This window comes from Sarcophilus harrisii, chromosome 2, assembly GCF_902635505.1.
Source record: "Sarcophilus harrisii chromosome 2, mSarHar1.11, whole genome shotgun sequence".
In the NCBI taxonomy this organism is placed as follows: Eukaryota; Metazoa; Chordata; class Mammalia; order Dasyuromorphia; family Dasyuridae; genus Sarcophilus; species Sarcophilus harrisii.
The window spans coordinates 588,642,003-588,663,005 of record NC_045427.1 but is presented as its reverse complement, the minus strand read 5'-3'; the positions used below and the strand labels follow the sequence as shown (position 1 = coordinate 588,663,005).

At 38.2% G+C, this 21,003-nt stretch overlaps 2 protein-coding genes across 51 annotated transcripts in view; both read left to right on the top strand.

Moving 5' to 3' along the window:
* Positions 1-21,003, top strand: part of SORBS1 (sorbin and SH3 domain containing 1) — a 214,938-nt gene that overhangs the window by 166,674 nt on the left and 27,261 nt on the right. For 47 of the 50 annotated variants that reach the window (XM_031956131.1, XM_031956125.1, XM_031956140.1 and 44 more), the window contains 5 exons: positions 1,955-2,004; positions 8,457-8,629; positions 11,352-11,437; positions 15,428-15,595; positions 18,570-18,616. In XM_031956131.1, the coding sequence (XP_031811991.1) occupies positions 1,955-2,004; positions 8,457-8,629; positions 11,352-11,437; positions 15,428-15,595; positions 18,570-18,616 (524 nt within the window). The remainder of the gene's footprint in view (positions 1-1,954; positions 2,005-8,456; positions 8,630-11,351; positions 11,438-15,427; positions 15,596-18,569; positions 18,617-21,003) is intronic. The other 3 variants (XM_031956137.1, XM_031956145.1, XM_031956109.1) reach the window with 1 other exon arrangement.
* Positions 8,902-11,345, top strand: LOC111718684 (sorbin and SH3 domain-containing protein 1-like). The gene has a single exon (XM_031956150.1). The coding sequence runs from the start codon at positions 9,134-9,136 to the stop codon at positions 10,661-10,663; it is 1,530 nt and encodes a 509-aa protein (XP_031812010.1). The 5' UTR covers positions 8,902-9,133; the 3' UTR covers positions 10,664-11,345.

Sequence of the window (21,003 nt, the reverse complement as noted above, 5' to 3'; positions counted from 1 at the left end):
TCTGGTTGGATTTCAACCAGAGATGCCTTTTGACCTAACTAGTAGCACACTCCTGCTTTGGGCTCAGTCTAGTTATTCAAGAAAAGGGGAGAAGAGAAACTTGGCTAAAAATCTGTATTTTCCTAGTAGGAAGGAAGGAAAATATTGCCTTCTTTATAAACACGATCCCTTTCATATTCCCCATTCATCTTGGCTACTAAAGGTTAGTGTTAGAGATTGTATAATAAGTAATGGGAATTAAGGATGGAAAAGTAAGTCTAGATTGCAGAGAAATTTGACAAAAGTCAGACAAAAGTTAGTGCTTTGTCCTGTGGGTGATTTTTGAGAAAGGGAATGTTATTGTCAAAGCAATCTTTTAGACATTTCTGGCAAAGATGAGTAGGGTGATTTGAAAGGGAAACGGACTACAAGCCATGAAAACAATTAGAAGCTACTTTAATAGCCATGTTGCAATGAAAAAGAAATGATGAATATGATAGATGTTCCACAGGAAGAATCATCTGGGTTAGTGATTATTTGGATATGGGGGAGTCCTCAAAAACTGACAGAATACTGACACAAAATAGGAAACCTACAGAAAGAAATCTATTGGGGGGAGGTGAGAAATGAAAATGTCAGTTTAAGTCTGGTAAGGTTAAGTTGACATAAGCAGGATATCCACATGCATGTGTCTAGCAAGTAGATGGAAATGAGGGACTCATATGAAGACAAAGGACAAGACTGAAGATAAATTTTGGGAGTCGGCCACAGAGAAGTAGTGACTGTGTCCTTGTAAGAGACTATAGGGAGAGGGAAGCAGCTAATTATGATACATATTAAGGGAAGCAGAAATAATCTGATTATTTGCAGAGAAACTTCGATGAGAGTGTTTACTTCTCCCCCTTTACCTGTATCTTTTCTCTTTCGCTATCTCCCTTTATTCCTCCTTCCCCAATCTTCTCCTCCATTTCCTACAAATATCTTACTTTCAGCCTCTCCTTTCCTAGTCCTTCTTTCTCTCTTCCTCACCTTGTCCTAGCTATCTCTCCCTCTCCTTCTCTTTACCTTATATGTCTTTACTTTTTCATTATCCATAATTTGGAATTGAAAGATTATAAAATTACTATGACTTCATACTTTTGCTTTTTTTTCTTTAAATAGATGAATTATGCTTTTATATAGGATGTCCCAAAAGTCTAATTTTTTGAGACACCTTATATATTTCTCTCAAATTGAATTCTCTACCCCCAAATCCCAAATAAGTAATGTAGTTGCTTTTTATTTAGATATGGCTTATAGTGGTTTCTCTTCTTTATTTTTGTTTTTTGCCCATAAGACTGTAATGCTATCTATCTTCCCCTGCCAAAGAGTTCCCTACCTCTATTAAAAGTGTTTGTGTTATAATTATAAAACCATGTTTCTTCCTTTTTCTATATTAACAAATCTAGGAGTAGTAGCAAATGACTGCCTAAGGACAGAATAGTGTAACTTCATTGTTTCACCTCTGCTGAACTTCAAAGAAACATTAGACCATTCTAGTTCTGGCCAAGGAATTGGGGTTCTTCCATTTGTACAAAAATATCCTGATAAAGATGGCCCTGGGTCCCACATTGTAGCATTCTCTAATTGACCTTGTTAAATGTCCCAGCACATCAGTCTGTCTTTGCCATGGAGGAAAAGGGGAATGAGGAGGGGAGAGAGCTCCCATTGTATCTCCTCACTCAACAAGTAGCATGTTATTGCTTTGGGCTTGATGCAGTTATTCAAGAATAGGGGAAAAGAGCAACTTGGCTAAAAATCTGACCTTCTCTGACAGGAAGGAAAGAAAATGTTGCCCTCTCTGCAAACACAATCCCTTTCATACTCTCCATTCATCTTGGCTCCTAAAGGTCATTTTAAAAAATTGTTAACAGAAAAAAATTGACTTGGCTGCTGTTTTTCCTTTGTGTTGACGTCTTTTTTTGTACATTTACAGAGTACAAGAGTCAGCCCCACTCCAGAAACAACTGCTGAGCGTTCTGCCTAGTAAGTTAAAGATCCACTGCATGTTTTTGTTTCTTGAATATAAAAAGTAGGGAATCCTGGGTTATTTCTACCTTCTGAATCCAATTCTCCCAGTGCAACAAGAGAACTGTTTGGTTCTGCACACATATATTGTATCTAGGATATACTGTGACATATTTAACATATATAGGACTGCTTGCCATCTAGGGGATGGGGTGGAGGGAGGGGAAAAATTGGAACAGAAGTGAGTGCAAGGGATAATGTTGTAAAAAAAATTACCCTGGCATGGGTTCTGTCAATAAAAAGTTATTATAATAAAAAAAGGAAAAAAAAGTAGGGAAAAGTATGATTTCACCACAGTAACTTTATCCATTCATTGGCTAGGATTCTTACTCATAATTGGCTAAACCAATTCCAATACCATATGCTTTATCATCTACTATAGTTTAATGTTCTATGGTGGTAGAAAGCCAGCATTCGGTCCTGGACGGAGTATTGGACTTGGAGTTGAGTGAAGAAAGTCTAGGTCCTCCCTCTGTATCTTACTATGTGACCATGGACAAGTCATTTAAACTTTCTAAGTCTTAAACACATGCTTAAGATTTATCTGTATTTACTAGTTGATCTACTATCTGAATTAGTTGCTATCTAGCTGGTGAAGAGAACTCTAATGCTGATGAAATTGAAGATCCATAATATGTTACACTATGGTATTACCCTATGGCAAGCTTGCCTTTAGACTCTCTAGTAGTGATAATAATAATTATATGTGTGTATATACACATATATACATACTCAAGCACACACACATATATATGTAAAATACATTGTATACATGCACAAATATGACAGCTACATTTTCTGCATGATGAGGATACTTAAAAGATGTTACTTTAATATCCTTTTATCTACTTTAATCTTTTAAATGCTACTTGATAATGTGGGTTATCCCTAAATCCCAAATAAGTAACGTAGGAACCAAGAAGTGCATAATCCAACTTTCATAGATAGGACACAGGATTTAGAATGGCCCTTTACCAGTTCTTTAATAGTCTCCTAAAGGATTTCCTTGTCTCCAGTCTCCCACTCCTTCGATCTATCTCACCCATTTTCCCCAAATAGAAATTGTCTCTCTGTGTTCTTCATGGTCAGTATGTCCTAAATTGTTCAAACTGGCAGCAAAGTGATTTCCCCACTAAATCATGATATACAATTCCTGAGGTACCATCCTTCAGTCAGTCAATAAACATTTATGGGCTTTAGCCCAGAGAGAAAAAGCAAAAGCAGATCTTGTCCTGCAGGAGTTTGCATCCTAAATGAGTGCAGACAAGATATGGCTAAAAGGTAATCTCAAAAGGGAAGACCATGAAATATTCCCTGCACAAGGTTGGCATTTGAGCTGAGCTCAGAGGCATGAGACAATTCTCTATTCTATCCTATCTATTGTTCATGGGGACTATTTCAAACCAAAGAGTGCTGGATTTGGATTCACATAGCCCCAGTTCCATCATGATTTGTGAGCTGGAGCAAGTCAACTTTCTGGTCCTCACTTCCTTAACCTATAAAATAAAAGGCTTGGACCAGATGACTTCTGTGTTGCCCTCCAACACTACATGTGTGATTCTGTGATGTTGGCAACAGATCGCTTGGCCTCCTACTTCCCTGGGAAGATTGAGGCCATCTAACAGGCGTTCCCCCTTCTTGCAGTCTGCACACCCACTCTTTCCTCCTTCAATGATCACAGAAGAGGAACTTTTCCTATTAATTCCTCTACCCTGGGGGCTTTTAAAAACTCTATTTTAACTATTAAAATAGAGTACTAAGAACTTTTTCTAAAAATATTTTGATAATATTTATTTATTTACTATTTTTTTTAAATATAATTGTCACCATCTTGAGTTCCTAGGAGGCAGAAATCTTGCTCAAGAGTAGATTTACTCATCTTGATCACTAGATGGCACTCAGGACACTGTTTTGATCTATTCTTCATTTTTTTTTTTTTTTTGTTTAAAAAAACACACATTTTTTTGCTTGTTTTAAAGCTTGTTCCCCACTTGGGGTTTTCTTGGTGAAGATATTGGAATTCTTTGCATTTCCTTCTCCAACTCATTTTACAGATGAGGAAACTGAGGCAGAGTTAAGTGATTTGCTTGGGGTTCCACAGTGGTAAATGTCCAAGATCAAATTTGAACTTAAGGAGATGAGTCTTTCTGACTCCAGACCCAATGCTCTATCCATTGAATAACCTAATTGCACTCCCTATTTTTTTTTTTAATAATTAGGTATTCTATAAAGCTCAGGTGCTAATGGGAACAATAATTTTACTAGCTCTTTTCTGGCAAGATTACAAAAGAGAAAGAAACTCAGATAATAGACCTAGAACTGAGATACCTGAATTCTAGTTCTGTCTCTAATGCTAACTGAGCTAGCTCCCCAGGGCCTCAGTTATATCATCTATAAAATGAGGAAATCAACTTATACTCCTCAGGGCATAGATCAGGACTAAATAACTCAGAACAGTTCTTTCAGCTTGTAAAACCTACTTCACAAAATGGTAGAGTAAGGCAAAATCAGCTGATGTAATCTGCTAGATAAGCATAAGGGCAGCTGTGTGGTACAGTGAATAATGTTCCAGGCCTGGAGATACATCTGTCTCCCTGAATTCAAATCTGGCCTTCAAGTCATTTAACTCAGTTTGTCTCAGTTTCATCAACTGAAAAATGAGCTGGAGAAGGAAACGGCACAATGAAGTCACAAAGAGTCAGACACAACTGAAAAAGGGCTCAACAACAGATAAAAATAGGCAATTGTTATTTGACTAACTTAATAGGAATATATAGGAAGGAACACTTTATTACACTTCTTTCTTGCATTCCCTACCCATTCTTTCCTTTTTTCCACTGGTCACAAAGGAAGAGACTGGCTCTTCCTTGAAGAGGAATATTCTTGAATGGGGATAAGATGGATTCTAATCTTAGAACAAAGAACTCCTGAGTCTTTCCACTCTTATATACAGACTCTGTGATCACAAATGGAAATAAGATTTATAAAGTATTTTATTTAGTGCTGACACATAATAGGTACTTGATAAATACTTATTCCTTTACCTCTTCCCCCATGACCATGTCTTTTAACAGACTTTCTCAGCCACTAAGCCATTTTTTCCTAAGACTATATGTGATCTTGGAATTATTGCTGTTTTGAATGTGCAAACTTGCCTTACAACATTTAAATTCTTTGTTGAATTGAACGTTTCAGTATTCAGTCAAGATCACTGTTTCCTAGTCACCAATTTTCATTTTAAGAAGCTAAGATGAATTTTGCTTTTTTTCTTCACATTTGGTTTCTATTAAAACTTAATACTCTAATATCAAAGACTGACGTACAATAAGTAGTTCAGGCATTGAATGGGGGATGAAGTATCTAAGATGGAAGACTTGCCTTCATAGAACTTAGAGTCTAATACAGGGATTCTTTTGGGGCAGCCAAGAGGAGTAGTAGATAGATAGAGCACCAGGGCAGCAGGATCTGAGTTCAAATTTGACCTCAGACTGGCTTTGTGGCTGGGGGTAAGTCACTTAACCCCATTTGCTTCAGTTTCCTCAAATGAAAAATGAGCCAGAGAAGGAAATGGCAAACCATTCCAATATCTCTGCTAAGAAAACCCCAAAATGGAGTCACAAAGAGGTGGACACAACTGAACAATTACCATAACAGAGGTTCTTAATCAAGAATCCATAACTGTTTTTTAAAATGTTTTGATAAGTATCAAAATATTAACTGGTTTTCTTTATGTTCGTATATATTTTATTTTAAACATTAAGAACTTCATTCTGAGAAGAGGTTCATGGACTTTATCAACAGCTAAAGTGTTCCTTGAAACAACAACAACAAAAAAAAAAGTTTAAGAACCTCAGTACTAGAAGAGGTATATGATATGTATGCAAATTAGTTTAATTAATCTGCATAATGCATATCTTATAAGAGATTCATAGAGTTCTCTGTGAGGTCCTAGGGGAAAAGGCAAATAATAAATGATAAAAGACAAATAAAGGAAAGTTCTTTGGAAAAGGTGACATTGGATAGGGAGGAACACAATGAAGAGTTGGGGAGCTTGGAAGGATTTGATGCATAGAATCATCATGAGGGCTTATGTGGAACAGTTGTAGTGGCAATAGAAGGGGAAGGATGAATACAAGAGATATCGTAGAGATAAAATCAACAGGACTGCATTTTTTAATCAGAAATAAGATGAAAGAGAGGGAAGAGTAAAAGATAATATCAAGATTTTGTAGATGGAATGCTAGGTGAATGGTCAGTGATACAATTACATTACATTATACATCAGTATATGTAATGGAAGTAGTAAAATCAGGAGGAAGAACAGGTTTAAGATGATTCATTTAGATGAGCTACACATTTTTTTAAATGGATAGACAAAAGAAAAGAAATTGGCTCAAGATAACCATAATTTCTTAGACTAATTCTGGATATAAATGGCCACTAAGAGACAAAATTTTTAAAAATGCCTCTGCCAATATATAATCAATCCTCAACATATGTAGATTTAACTTCTACCACTTCAAGTATTCCATTTTCACTTCTGCCTTGGCAATCCTACACATTTTCAACTACATACAGTAGAGGGAAAAAAATGAGAAATGTGGTGCACAGCTGTATCCACTAGACACTTCACTGGTCTTGTTCAACCTACTGTTGTAAAGATTACCCCATGCATTCGTTACATATTTTCATTGTTTGCTTTTACAAGTCAAGTTTTGTCTTGCAATTATGCCCCCAAAGTGTAGTGCAAATCCTTTGGACAAAATCAGGGATGTGGCTTAGTTAAAAAAAAAATTGTTAAATAAACTTCATGCTGGAATGTCTGCAGCTGCTGTCAGACTCTTTTGGCCCCAGGTTTGGTATTAACGAATCAATGATTTGTTGTATTTGCCAAAAAGAATAAAGTCTTTATGGAATTGTAGATTTCATGTTATTAAAAGTGAATATTGTCAGAATTCAATGGATTGTTAGTTGTTTTGTGGTTGGGTTTTGGGGTTTGTTTGTTTTTTTTTTGAGATGTTAGCACAAGGGGTCACAGAATTCTAGGGAGCTATTATCAAGAAAAAAACAATTCTATTGTGTGTACTGCATTTTATGAGTTATTTCACAGTTATTGTGTTAGGAAAAGTACATGTTATCAAAATTAATGTGTCATTATGAAGAATTGCAGGCAGAAAAAGTATACTTTCAACAATGTCTGGCAAAACATTACTATTTGTGGTGATTGTGGGAACCTTATCTCCTATTTCCTATAGGTTCAATGTATCAGAATTCACATTTATGACTTTTACATCATTTTCTAGGAATGTTACCCCTGCAGAAGTTGAGAATTGATTTATATCTGGTTCCCTTCTTAAGTGGAAAGACAATGCACCAAAACTGCCATATAAGTTTAGTCTAAACTCATTATCAAGAAAGATGGCAGATGCTTATGAGCAATAGTGATAGCAAAATAAAGGTTATTGAGGAGAATATGAGCCACTAGAGAGCTTGCCATGAGACCTAACTAAACAGAGGAAGACCCAGACATGAAATAGCTCAAATCTGCCAACTTTTCTAGAGTGAGCTCTTCTCATCAATTATATATGTAGAAGGAAAAAAAAAATATATATATATATATATACATATAGAGAGAGAGAGATAACATTTGAATTCCACCTCCTTGGTTTCTGTTGTACTATGCAAGGATGTAAAGTTGTATGTAAAAAGCTGTAATTGGGGCAGTGGATAGAGTACCAGCCCTGAAGTCAGGAGGAGCTGAATTCAAATCTGGCCTCAGACACTTAATACTTCATAGCTGTGTGACCTTGGGCAAGTCATTTAACCCCAGTTGCTTCAGCAAAAAAGAAGAAAAAGAAGCTGTAATTGGGAAAAGCAGCTAGACATAGTCAAATGAATACAGAAAAATCAATGCTGGAGGCAACATCATTTTAAAGATTTTTAGGGATTTGTTTTTAAAGTATTTCCTGAAGGAAAAAGTTCCACAAGAACAAAAGAAAGAAAAATATCACAAAAATTGCCAATAACCTATCCCAGTTTAAAATCTCGTAATTTGAGGGAGAAAATAGAGCATGGGTTTGGGCAGGTTTCTTTCCTTGCCTCATCCCCAGCATCTAGTACAGTGGCTTATATATAATAGGAACTTAAATGCTCTAGTTGAGTTCAAATGAACTTTAGCTGCTCATGAGGCTCCCTTCTCTATAAAAGAAGTCTATTTGGTATTTCTAAATGAAAATGCTATTTTATCCTACAGACATTTCATGTTCTTGTATGAAATTTTATAGAACAAAAGGATGTATTTATTCTGCAACTGGTTCCTCTCTTAATTTTTAAAAACCTGATGCTAGATATGACATTTTACAAATTAAAGTCCTCTAAATCTGACTTTTTAAAAATTACAATCTTTGTAGCTCATATTCACCCAATATCCATGCAGTGAAGAGAGAGTCAGAGATGGCTCCAGGGGATTCCACTGGTTTGGAGAATGAAAGACAGATTTATAAAAGCGTTTTGGAAGGCGGAGACATTCCTCTCCAGGGATTAAGTGGTCTCAAGCGACCCTCTAGCACTGCTTCCACTAAAGGTAATTGGGTGAGGATGGTCAGTTTTTATTTCTTCTGTAATGGACAGTTGTGGTTGATCCTCGAGTAGTCGGGATAAGTTCTGAGTGGTCCAGATGCTTATCCAAACCTTTTGAGACCTCTTGTGTCACATCCCCCAATTTCTGATGATAGCAATTTTTCTTTCTCAGTTCCCTAGCTTTACCATTCTCTCTTTAAAAGAAAAAAAAAATGAAATCTTTCTCTCTCTGAAACCAGCTGAGTGCCCTTTTTTTTTTTTTCCAGAAATACCTAGTGGGAGTGGGGTAGGGGTAGGGGATTATTTTTTTTTTAGTTATCCCATTTGCACCTGCTTTGCAGCTCAGTTATTTTTATGTTGCTTTCTGACACCGAGTGAAAGAGATGCATTGATAAAAAATGAGCATGTGACCTCTCCTTTCTTCCCTGCTTCCAGCTTTTAACCTAACGGGTTGTGTTTATTTTATTCTGCATGCTTACCAGTGGATCGTAAAGGTGGGAATGCTCATATGATTTCCTCTTCTTCAGTTAGTAGCCGAACCTTTCATGCTAGTGACATGTTAGGGCCTATGTGTAAACATAAGAAGCCCCTGTCAGCAGCGAAAGCCTGCATTTCCGAGATCCTCCCTTCCAAATTCAAACCCAGACTGTCAGCTCCAAGTGCTCTCTTGCAGGAAAAGAAGAGTATCCTGTTGCCCCCAGAGAAGGCTCAAAGCTACGAAAACCTCTGTAGCTCTCCCACTTTAGATGATCCCAAAAGAACGCTCCCCTTGCAAGGAGGAGGCAGCATTGAAAACCTTCTCATGCGGGTGAAGCGGGAGTACGGCACCAAGTCCGGCAGCACCCAGAGCCTGCAGGACTACGGGGCCACTTCCAGGAAGTATTGCCCCCTCTCCAGGAAGGGGGGCAGCGAATTCACAATGCTTTACAAAAACATGCACCACATCAACCGAACCGGGCTCCACCTGGGCTCCATCTCCTCCTCCAGTGTCCGGGACCTGGCTTCCCACTTTGAATCCAGCAACTTGGTGGAGGCCCGGGGAGAGCTGAACCTCAGCCAGGAGAGTTCGGAGCACATCCCGAAACACACGGTCTCCTCGCGGGTCACGGCCTTTGAGCAGCTGATCCAGCGGTCCCGTTCCATGCCATCCCTGGACTTGTCGGGCCGCCTGAGCAAGTCTCCTGTGCCGTTACTGCCCCACGGCGGTCTGAGCGCGGCACGCTCCGCCGAATCCCTCCTGGAGTCTCCCAAGCTCCACCACCGGGGGAAGGAGGTCCCAGATCGCCCCCCGGTAGCCTTTGGCTCATCCTCCTGTGGCCACGTGGCAGAGCCGGCTTTCAGTCTGAGAGCCCTTCTCCCCGCCGACCCCCCCTCAGCCTGCCTGGATGAGCTGGACCGGCTTTCCACCGTGTCCAGCGACAGTCGGGAGGGGAGCGCCAGCAGCGTCCACAGCGACTCCCAGAAGCATCGACACAACAAGTGCAAGGGCAGCTGCCCAGCCTCCTACACCCGCTTCACCACCATCCGGAAGCACGAGCAGCAGCAGGCTTCCAGGAGCCCTGGCTGGAGAGTGGACGTGGGAGCCGATAAGAACGCTGTCCTTAGGAACATCTACCTCATGGGCCCCCTGCCTTTCAGGTTGAAAAAGCCCCTCCAGTACCATTCCCGAAAGCCTCCACCCAGGGACACTTCAAGCCCAGTAATGGGACAGAGAGCAGCATCCCAAACTCAGCCCCCTGGGAACGAACTCAGTCCCGAGGGGGAAGGGAAGCCCTTCGTCCCCAAGCGCCAGTCGTCGCTCCGGGTCCTGGAGAGACTGGGCCAGGTCTCAGAACCCTCTCCAAAAAAAGACTATCTGGGCACACTTAAAGCCAGCAGCTTGGGCCCGTGTTTAGGTCCCGGCCTGGATAGAAACAACAACCCGCAAAATGACCTTGGAACACCCCCCCGAGGTGGCTTTTCTGTGTCCTTTGCCGGTGTGACCTCATCCGTCTTTCCCACCTTGCTTGCCATGTCCCCCTCCTTCCTTGTTCCTTGATGCTTGTCTCCTAGTTTGTCAGTACCTCTGTGTGTTGCTTGGCATTTAATCATGGCTAATAGCGGCTGCCCCTTCTGAACCAAAAATTAGATAAGAAGAAGAAAATGCATCTATTGTCCATAGAATGATCACCAAACCTTCCATTGAAAGAAAAATTGGCCACTTAGATTATACAAACACCATTAACAGGGGAATTCTGGAGATTCCTGTTATTTGCTTCTGTCTAAAACCACTTGAATGAGGAGCAGCCTCTCATGTTGGCCCATGTGTGTGAATGTATACTTTGTCCCAGTAAGACCATAATGGTCTTAGTGGGGATGCTCGTGAAAGGAGATGCTCTGTTTTTAATCTCCTTTCTTAATTCACTGGTTTCCTCTATTATCAAATAACTCCACAAGTGGATCCCAAAAGGGGTGGGAGGGAGAAACGGAGGGAAGGAGGGAAGAACTAATATTCAATCAATTTAATATTTGATCTTTTCCATATTTTGATATTCAATCAGTTGGCTATTCATGAAAATGTCTTAAAATTTCTATAGTGGGAGAGTGTGTGGATTGCCAGAAATGTTTGTCCCTGCTTGGGTTTCTGGGAAATAGTCCATGTGGATTGCCGGAAATGTTTGCCCCTGCCTGTGTTTTGGAAAACAGTCTCTATGTGTTTTAACTCTGTCCGCTATGTTGTTTTGAAGATTCAGAGTCACCTCGGCACTTCACCCCAGCTGAATACTTGGAAACTACTGAAGATTTTATTCGAAGGCGTCATGATGACAAAGAGGTTAGTCCCATCCTAAAGTCTTGTAGCTTTTCCAAAGTAAAAATGGGGGTGAAGGGGAAGATACCAAGCACTTGACAGATTCTGTGCCAGCCTATTTTTGTCTACAAAAGGAGTTTTTGTTTCAAAATGAGATTTAGATGTTGCCAGTTAGCCCTCCCTCCAAACCCTATATGTTACTTAGGATAAATTATTCCCCTCTCTAAAAAGATGGCTCTCTTAATAGAAAATCTTGACATTCAATCCCAAATGCAGATCTAGTGTATAGAAAAGTATGAAGAAGAGTCCTTTTAAAGCTTCCTTCTTCATGGTTCCCCATTCCCCTGGGGGGAAGTGAGGGAAACACTCTGAGCTGTCTGTTTTTCCCCACTTCTATGTTTAGAGGACTGGCTTATAAAAGTAGAGGAAGCAATAATTACAATAATGGTCTATATAAAAAATAACTTAGGAAGATTACTTGTAACCCAGCAGAGAAAATATACATAGATTACAGCAAACTTAAATAAGGGAGGTAGAAAAAAGAAGCCTGGCCCATCTAAGAGTTTGTAAATAGCATTACTGCTGAGAATTAGTCAAAGGGTTTTCGAAAGTAAATGATTGCTAAGTGGTTCATAGTGGTGATTCAGCATAAGATGACTGCCAGGTAAAATTACTGCAGCTGTCTAATAAAGGGAAAATTATTGGGTGAGAGGTATAGGTGATCTCATCTGTGCCCACCACCAGTCAGATGGTACGCTGCTGTGGTTGCTCTGGGTTTAATTGCCATCATAACAGCGCCTGACCCACAAAGATGATGAAAGGATTTGTACAAAACATTTAAAAATGTGTTGAGAGTAGCGCCTGACCTCCCTGAGCCTCAATATTCTTATTTGTAAATTAGGAGGTAAGAGATGGTGCGGTTTAGTGAACAGAGCCAGTCTTGGTACCAAGAAGACCTGGTTTCAAAATCTGTCTATGGCACGTCCCCGCCTTGTGATTTTGAGTAATTCACTTAAACTCTCAGAGCCTCAAGCAGCAATTTTAAGGTCAAGTTACAGAGGACGGCATGACCTGAATTGAAAGAAGTGGATGATTTCATAGGTCCCTTCCAGTCTTCAAGAGGTCTTAGAATAGGGCCATAATAACAGATTGGATATTTCACCATTTTATAAATTAATGGATCGAAGACAAGCAAACTGATTGAGCTACCTCCACTTAGCAAGTGTCAGAAAATTTGACACACAAAAAACTAGTCTATAATACTCAGGAACGTGGAGGAAAAACCAGTTTGATCAGTAATTAAGACTCTTGTTAATTAGGTGTCTCACAGGAGTAGGGTTTTTTTATTTTGGGGAAAGTATAACTGAAAGTATTTCTATACATGTGAAACTGGTCTCCTCCCATGATCATGAATTATGTAGGATCTTCAAGGAATTTTGTTGAAATAGAACTGAAAGTATACCACAGTAGTACCTTAAGTAAAAGAATTGCTTTTAATCTAGTAATACAAATAGATAGATTCCTATGTACTTATAATTAATTACTAAACCTTTCTTCTTTCAAAAAAAACTGAAAGTTAAAAAAATATTATTTTATTTTGATGGTGGTTTGGAAATTTAAGTATGATATTTTTAAAAGGCTAAGTACAGGTGAATGTTTTGGGGGAGAAGTCATTAGTAATTGAGGACAGGAAATAAGAAATGTAAAGAATTCAATTCCAACTTGGTTCTCTTCCTCCTTTTTCCAGGCACAGTACAAAAGATTCATGATAAAAAAAAGGGACTTTTAATGTGTAATATCTACATGAACAGAGACCATGAAAATTTATTTTTGTATAGTATTACCTGTATTAGAGAATTTGTCATAACCTGATTAGTAAATTGATGTTATAATGAATGATCCATCAAAACACAGAATAATAAGAATAATAATAGTTGATTGATAAATTATTCTTAAGTACCTACTATGCTAAACCATGGAGTTACACAGAAACCAAAAAGACAGTTCCTGCCTTTAAGAATCTTACAGTCTAGTGACAAGCTAACCTTTATAATTAGCCTCATACTTTATAAAATTCCTCTTATATTTGATCTTTACCACAATCCTGTGATATCATTATTATTACTATTATACATATAATATATAATGAATATAACTATAATACTATTATTAATAGTATTGTTATCAATCCCATTTTATAGACAAGGAAACTAAGGTTTAGAAAAGTTACATGGTGTGCCCCAGCACCAGGTCATACCAATATCAATTGATCTATCATATAACAAGGATTATTAAGCATTTGCTATATGCCAGGCTCTTTGCTAGGTACTAAGGATAAATTACAAAGGATGAGCCCAGCCCATGATGAGTTTATGTTCTAATACTATTATCTTCTAAGTTCCTTCCTTTATAGAACAATAGCTTTATTTCTCTTGAACTTTATTTACTCTAACCAAGATTTCATCTTTATCATTAGATTTTAGTTTCAGAACATTAAAATATGAGATCAACAGACTATAACTGCTATAACAAATTAAATCTCATCCCAACTAAGTAGTAATGATAGAGTTAGGTCCTGATTAGTGCAAATGGTGAATTCCATGAAGTGGTTGTTTTTATAATTATGAAAAATATGAAGAGCATTAATTGGAACCAGTCCTAATGCTATCTGATACTGAGATCAGTCCTTCCTCAGTGCTGCTCCATAGCAACAAGTTAACCCTAGATTTTCAAAGGCTACCCCCACTGTAGCCCTGGAAGATTGCTCCAAGTGAGAAAGGCTTTTGGTCCAAGTCCAGTAATAGACTGTCTGCCTGTCTCTGAAGACTAACCTAACTCATTCTAAATAGTCTTGTTAATCATCAGGTCAACTGCTAGATGACAAATTTTTTCAGCCTCAAAAACTCTCAAAGACCATCTACTAAGACCTTAAAACTCTGTATCAGGGGAGAAAGTCTCCACAACCATGAAGTCAAAGAGTCTTGAAGTAGTGAAGTTTGGGAATCAGATGTTCAATGGGTAACATCTTACCTGCCTTTTATCAGGCTCAAGTTTGACTTCTGACTGATGTTATGGGGCTGGCTTTGATAAAGGAAAAGAAAGTACTACAAGTGATGATACACCGTATTAGCATGGCCACTGTACAAACCAAATCATGATGGTGTCATGTTTTAGTCTTTGACTAGTTGATTGCCTGGGGAAACATAAAGCTTTTAAAACCAAGGTCAAGAGTTTTTTTTATCTCACTGTGGACTGGTAAGCTACTCAGTTGTTATATGACCTCAGATCTTCTGATAAGCTCTGGTTGACTATCTTGCAGGTGCATATTAATTAGTCATAAAAAATATAAAAAATTTGGATTTCATGATATAAATCCATTCCTACTTCTAGAAAAATGACTCAAAACTCATGTTAGTGGTGGGTCAGGAATGCCACCGGATAAGCAAAAGCAATATTGTTGTTGCCATTAATTGCACTTGTAGAATATTTGGTCTCATTTAGTCCCCTTTTTTGTGTCTAGATCAGTGGTGTCAAACTGAAATTGAGAAACAGGGGTCACCAAACCATACGTAAGGATCCCTGTGGGCTGCATCTTGACTTAGAAAACTACATGTCAACATTATCTGTGGTTTATTATATTTTTCATTTGTTTTTTTTTTAATATTGCCCAATTACATTTTAATATGATTCCACCTGCAGTCAGGAGTGTTGTAGGTTGCAGTGTCACTTATGGGTGTTTGACACCTCTGGTCTTGATGGACAGCAAAGCCTCCCAGAAATTTTGCTTTTGTTGATGTGATTTCATTTTCTTCTCCAGTACAAATAAATTAGATCTCATTAAGCGATGAGCTTTATTGGGTTTTCTTCAAGATGAGTATTGATCATCTACGTTTAATCTGCTATACTAGCCAGATAGATTTCCACAGCCTCTTGTTATTCAGTTGTTTTTGTTGGCAGTTTTCAAATTCCCAGGACCGGATAATTCATTGTCCATTTTATGCAATTTCATGGCAGAAACTTTTAGCGGACCAGAGACGGCTTAAGCGCGAGCAAGAAGAAGCTGATATTGCAGCTAGACGGCACACGGGTGTTATTCCAACCCACCATCAGTTTATCACTAATGAGCGGTTTGGGGACCTCCTAAATGTAGACGATACAGCAAAGAGGAAATCTGGGTTAGAGGTCTGTTGGAGTTACCTCTGTTTGCTGCTTGACCCAAAGCCGTATTTGCCTCCCACCATGTTGCCCTATAGGCCAACATTAGTTCTTCAAGCAGCATCTTTCATACTGGCTTTATTTAGGCTTGCTTTGGCTCTCTTCATGGCTGGTCAATGGAAGCAATATCTATGACGTCGGGGGCTGTGTATGTTAAAGCATGTCTTGCTGAGATCTGCTGGTGCATCCTTCAATGCATGCTTTTAAGCATCAGCTATTTTACGAGTCCAGTCCTGCATCATATTGCTACGGTATTGTTTTGTCTCTGCATTCTGCTTAGAATTTGTATGTCTTGTTGATCCCGATATGTGAATATCTTCTAGTTTAGCCATTTGTAACTTTTGCCTTTGATCAGATGGTCCAGTGAAACTTGGGCAGGGCTATGCTACAGAAAATTATCTGGGGAATTCAAGAATTGCCCCGAATATTTGCTTGTATTTAAATTGCCCAACTGTAGTTGGGACAGGTCCAGAGAGTAGTTAAGAACTCTGGAAATTTGTTTGCACATGGTTGATTTGTTCCTAAAATACTTAAAATTTCAAAGGCAGCAAGATTAATCCTTTCAGAAGAGACAAAGGAGGAAAGTCTCTTTAAGGTGATTTTTTGAAGATCTCATATCCTTTGAAACACTGATTCATTTGTATGTACTATATCTTATTAGCCCTGCCAAAGATGACTGGTTTTCATTAAAAATATATATGTATATTGATGGCAGAAGTGACTCTAAAAGTTTGATTTGATGGGGGAGGGGAAGAATTTGGTTTCACTTCAAGGTGAGTTATGTATTCATGTACTTGGAAATATTGATGACATCCTATTCGGAGCAAATACATCATCATGAAGATATGAAATAACATGAATGAAGGATAAAGGAAATTAAGGGATAGGGAGGATGAATGATGAGAAGGGAAATTTGAAAAAAGTACCAAGGAACAGGATGTCAAAGTAATGAGTATAAAATGAAAAGAAAGATGACTGATGTAGAAAATGTGGCTGACTCATTAATGGCTCCATACCTGGAGGCAAAAGCAGGGATGGCTATCATCCTACCCAGGTGCAGAAGAACCAGTTTTGGCCTCCAGGTTTCTGAATGTCCTAGTGAGAGAGTTTTAAAAATCTATCATTGTGTCATGAGGATATTTCAGTCCTCAAGCCTATCCTAATGACAGTATCCATATATTCACATAATCAAAAAGGTTTCCCGTAGACTAGTTTTGAGCAAACTTTTCAACTCTCATTTATTTTCCGACTTGAATATCTCCTTCCCTGTATTTTGGATGGGGATATACTCAGCTCCTCATGTAAGCACTAATTTCCCCTGGAAGGTTTCCTAAGTTGTTCATACCTGCAGGAGACAGTCTGAGGACTTGGACAGAGAAATTAATATCTGTATGAGACACCTTTAAAGATATATTAGCATCAGTCAAACTGGGAAGTGAATAGATTTGCTTGCTTGAGAGATAATACTCAGTAAAGAGTTAAAAGATCTGGTTTAGTTCTTGACTGCCATTAATTCATTGTGTAACCTTAGGTGAGCTGTTTCATTTGCCTGGACCTCAGTTTCTTGGTTTATAAAATACAGAGGTCTCCTCCAGCTCTAGTGTTCTGTGGTTCTAGAAGTTGGCAGGTATAGTAAGAGATGAAGTTAGTTCATGGGAAATGTAAGGTATATTACAGAACAGCTTTAAACCCACAGTCAAAGAGTTGATTTAAAATGAGAGCTGGAATAGAGTCCATGCCCAGTTCTAAGAAGAAAAATAATTTGATTGAAATGGTTCTGTTTTTATGTTGAGGGTAGGTTGAAATGAAGAAAGGCAGGAGTCAGGTTGCAAAGAAGGTTGTAATTATGGAAATGAAGAAGGTCAGTGCTGAGATGCAGTATGGGAAAGTAGAGAGAATACTGGCACCAGCCAGAATCAGGAGCCCTGGCTTAAACTCCCTCTTTTGATATTTCCATGTAATAGAAATGGCATTCAGCCAGGAGTTAAGAAACCTTGAGTTCTTGACCTGACTCTGCTACTAATTTACTGTGTGATTACAGGAAAGAGATTTAACTCCCTTTGGTCTTCCATTTCTCATCTGTAAAAAAAAAAAAAAAAAAAAAGGAGGTTCAATTAAATGTCTTCTAAAGTTCTTTCCAACTCTTTATGACTCTACCAAACTATGATAACAACCATTTTGGAGGAAGTGTTAACATTATTTGATGGCAGGACTAAATGAGCAAGATACAGGTGAGAGAAAATAGAGGATCACCTCAAGATTATGTCATTATTACCAGTGATGGGTTGGGAGGGAGATGATGAGTTCTGCTTTTGACAGAACATGGTTTTTTATTACAATGAGAGATACTGCATGCAGAAATATTATGGATATGACATGGAGACAGCCATGGTATCTGATCCATGACTAGGGCCTTAATAAATGTTTATTGAATGAAAATAGGGGATCCTGTAGACTGATCCTATAGAAATGTTCAAAAGGGGCTGGAGATAAAGATGGGGGGGGAGTTTTACCCATTTGTACATCATGATAAAAGTTAAACAATTTGATGAGAGACCCAAGAAAGGAAATGTTAAGAATGAAGAATAATGGACCCAGGACTCCTGAATGGCTTGGATCTAACTGCATCAACTACAAATATTCAAGTCATAAATCTGTTTTCAGGTTACCATATTTATATTTAAACTTGCATAATCTGTTTTCTCCAAATATGGTGCTCCCACTTGGAATGTTTCATGCATGTATAAGATCACTGATCATAGAAGTAAACATCTTCTCAGAGGGTCAGATGGCTGGAATGTTGCCCAGATTTCTGCTTTTTAAGGAAATAGCTAGGGTGCAATTTTTTTCTGCTTTGCTTTCAGGAAAGTCACAAACATTTCAGCTTTTCTTCTCTTTAAGAAAACCACCATTTTAATTTGTTATTGTCTCTTATGTCTAGATGAGACCTGCCAGAGCCAAATTTGACTTTAAAGCTCAGACGCTAAAGTAAGTTTAACTGGACATGGCTGTCAACCGTTTCATCTCCCTGCTCCAGGTAGCAAGTTGTCTGTAAGGCGTACCTCCCCACCCTGAGAGAAAGGAGAATATATTGGATGATTTGATGGATTGACTGGACAATGTAGCCAAGAAAATAAGAACTACATATCTACAATCTAATCTACTAGGGATTGTATTCATATTACTACTCTTACAACTATTATTAGTGATAATAGTAGTAATTGTAACAATTATCATTATAGCTCAGTCCTGTACATAATTTTTTAGTTACAAAGCACTTTACAAATATCTTACTTTTTTTCACAACTCTGCAAGGTATATAGTGCAAAGATCATCCTCATTTTACGAAGAAGAAAACAAGTTCAAAGTTGGGAAATGATGTTCACGGTCACAGAGTTAGTAAATATGCAACCTGGGTCTTGAGTTTTGAATCCAGTTCTTCTGGGTTAAGTTTTTTTCTAGAATCTTTGAACATATGATCCTAAGATCTCTGCCATAAAGAGAACCTTGGAAAGACTAACTTCAATCATTTTATTTCTGATGACAGATTCAGATAGAGAATAAGTTTTGGGATGGTCACTAAAGGTGAAATACATACTTTTGCTCTACCTACCACTAATGTTAGCCCACCTTTGGCAAATGGCATGAAATCCTCCTAGTGTTATTAATTTGAAATCTTGGCATTCAGAACAATTCAGCTGGGAATGACGAAACAGAGCAAAAAGACCATAGGAAAATTCACCTTGGGGTCCAGCCACATGATAGGAGAGGAAGGGTGCCATCTTTGTATTTAACTAATGATTCTTGTTTACTACATAAAAGCGTTGTCAGAAGCCTTTAAATTTCAGCATCCTGAAGCAAAGTTCTGGTCTCTCTACCCTACTTACTTCTCTGAGATTGAAAGCTTTCCTGCCTTGCTCCCTTATTAGATCCAAAGAACATTAAATGAAATAAGGGGAGCTATGTTCCCAGCCCTTTCACAGAAACTCCCATGTACTTGTAACTTTAAATCTCAGTATATCTGGAAGTATATTCTACTGTCAATCCCCTCTTTCCCTACTCACCAGTAAAAGAAAAAAATTATAGAAATGGGAAAGAAAAAATATGAAGAATAGAGACTTGCCTTTTCTCACTGCCTGAATTATAAAGTAATGGAAAGGGCATGGACCTAAGAGGTGGGAGAAATACACAGTCCCAAGTTTGCCATTAATGGTCAAGTGGTTTTGAATAACTCAACTTCCCTGTGCCTCAGTTTGCTCATTTTAAAAATGAGAGTATTGGCATATAATATCTATAAGGTTACTTTTGTTGCTAAATTTTTATGAAATTAGTTATATAATTTCATTGCTAGTGAGGATGGCTAAGACAAAAGTGACATATTCAAGCTCACCACATTTATGATTTTTTTGAATTGCAAAGTTATAAAATTCATGAAGGATTAACAAAATAGTAATCTTGCATTTATATCACACTAATAACCTCTGAGGTCTCCTTTGGGTCTAAAGTTATGGGGTTTTCTTTCCATTTTTAAAATGCTTTCTTGCATAGGATATCCCTATGTGGTATTTGTAATACACATTTTATAGAAGAAGAAGCTGAGACATGAGGCAGTTAAGACAGCATGGGGCATTAAGAAAAGAAAGCACTGAGCCAGGAGTTAGGAGATTTCAATTCAAGCCTAGTTTTCTGACCCACCAACTGTGGGATCTTGGACAGGTTACCTAAATTCACTGGGCCAAAATGAAGAAGTTTGAGTCACTAAATTATAAGTTTCCACCCACTTCTAAGTTTCTGATTTTATGATCTACAAAATAATGTAATTGGTCCAAATCAACCAAACAATCAACAAGCATTTATTAAGTGCTTATTATGTGCCAAGCACTATGCCAAGTATATATACACAAAACCAAAAAAGACAAAAAAAAGAAGTTTGTTTGCATGTTGTCTCCCCCATTAAACTGTAAGCTCACTCCTTGAGGGCAGGGAATTAATGTTTGTCTTTGTATATATCCCTAGCACAGTGTGTGGTATGCAGTACATGCTTAATAAATCTTTGTTGATTGATTGGCTGCATTCTATAGCTTCAGATATAACAATCTATAAATCCTTAAGTGACTTCCCAAAGATCATAGTGCACATTATTGGAGAGGCTGGGAAAAGAAGTCTCCCAATTCCTAAGCAAATTCTCTTTTCACCATACCATACCATCTCTAACAGTATAAATATGACTACAAAATATAACATATTCAACTTAAATCTTGGATTCAGAGACTTCCTCGAACGCCTTTATATCTCCCACCTTTTGAGAAAAGTAGAAAGGGAAACCTAGGGAAGTTCAAAGGAGACTTGTTCCATACAACTAATTAGTTAGGAAT

What these genes read in the sequence shown, in the direction of transcription:
- LOC111718684 (XM_031956150.1), top strand. Translation starts at nt 9,134, where the DNA reads ATGATTTCCTCTTCTTCAGTTAGTAGCCGAACCTTTCATGCTAGTGAC.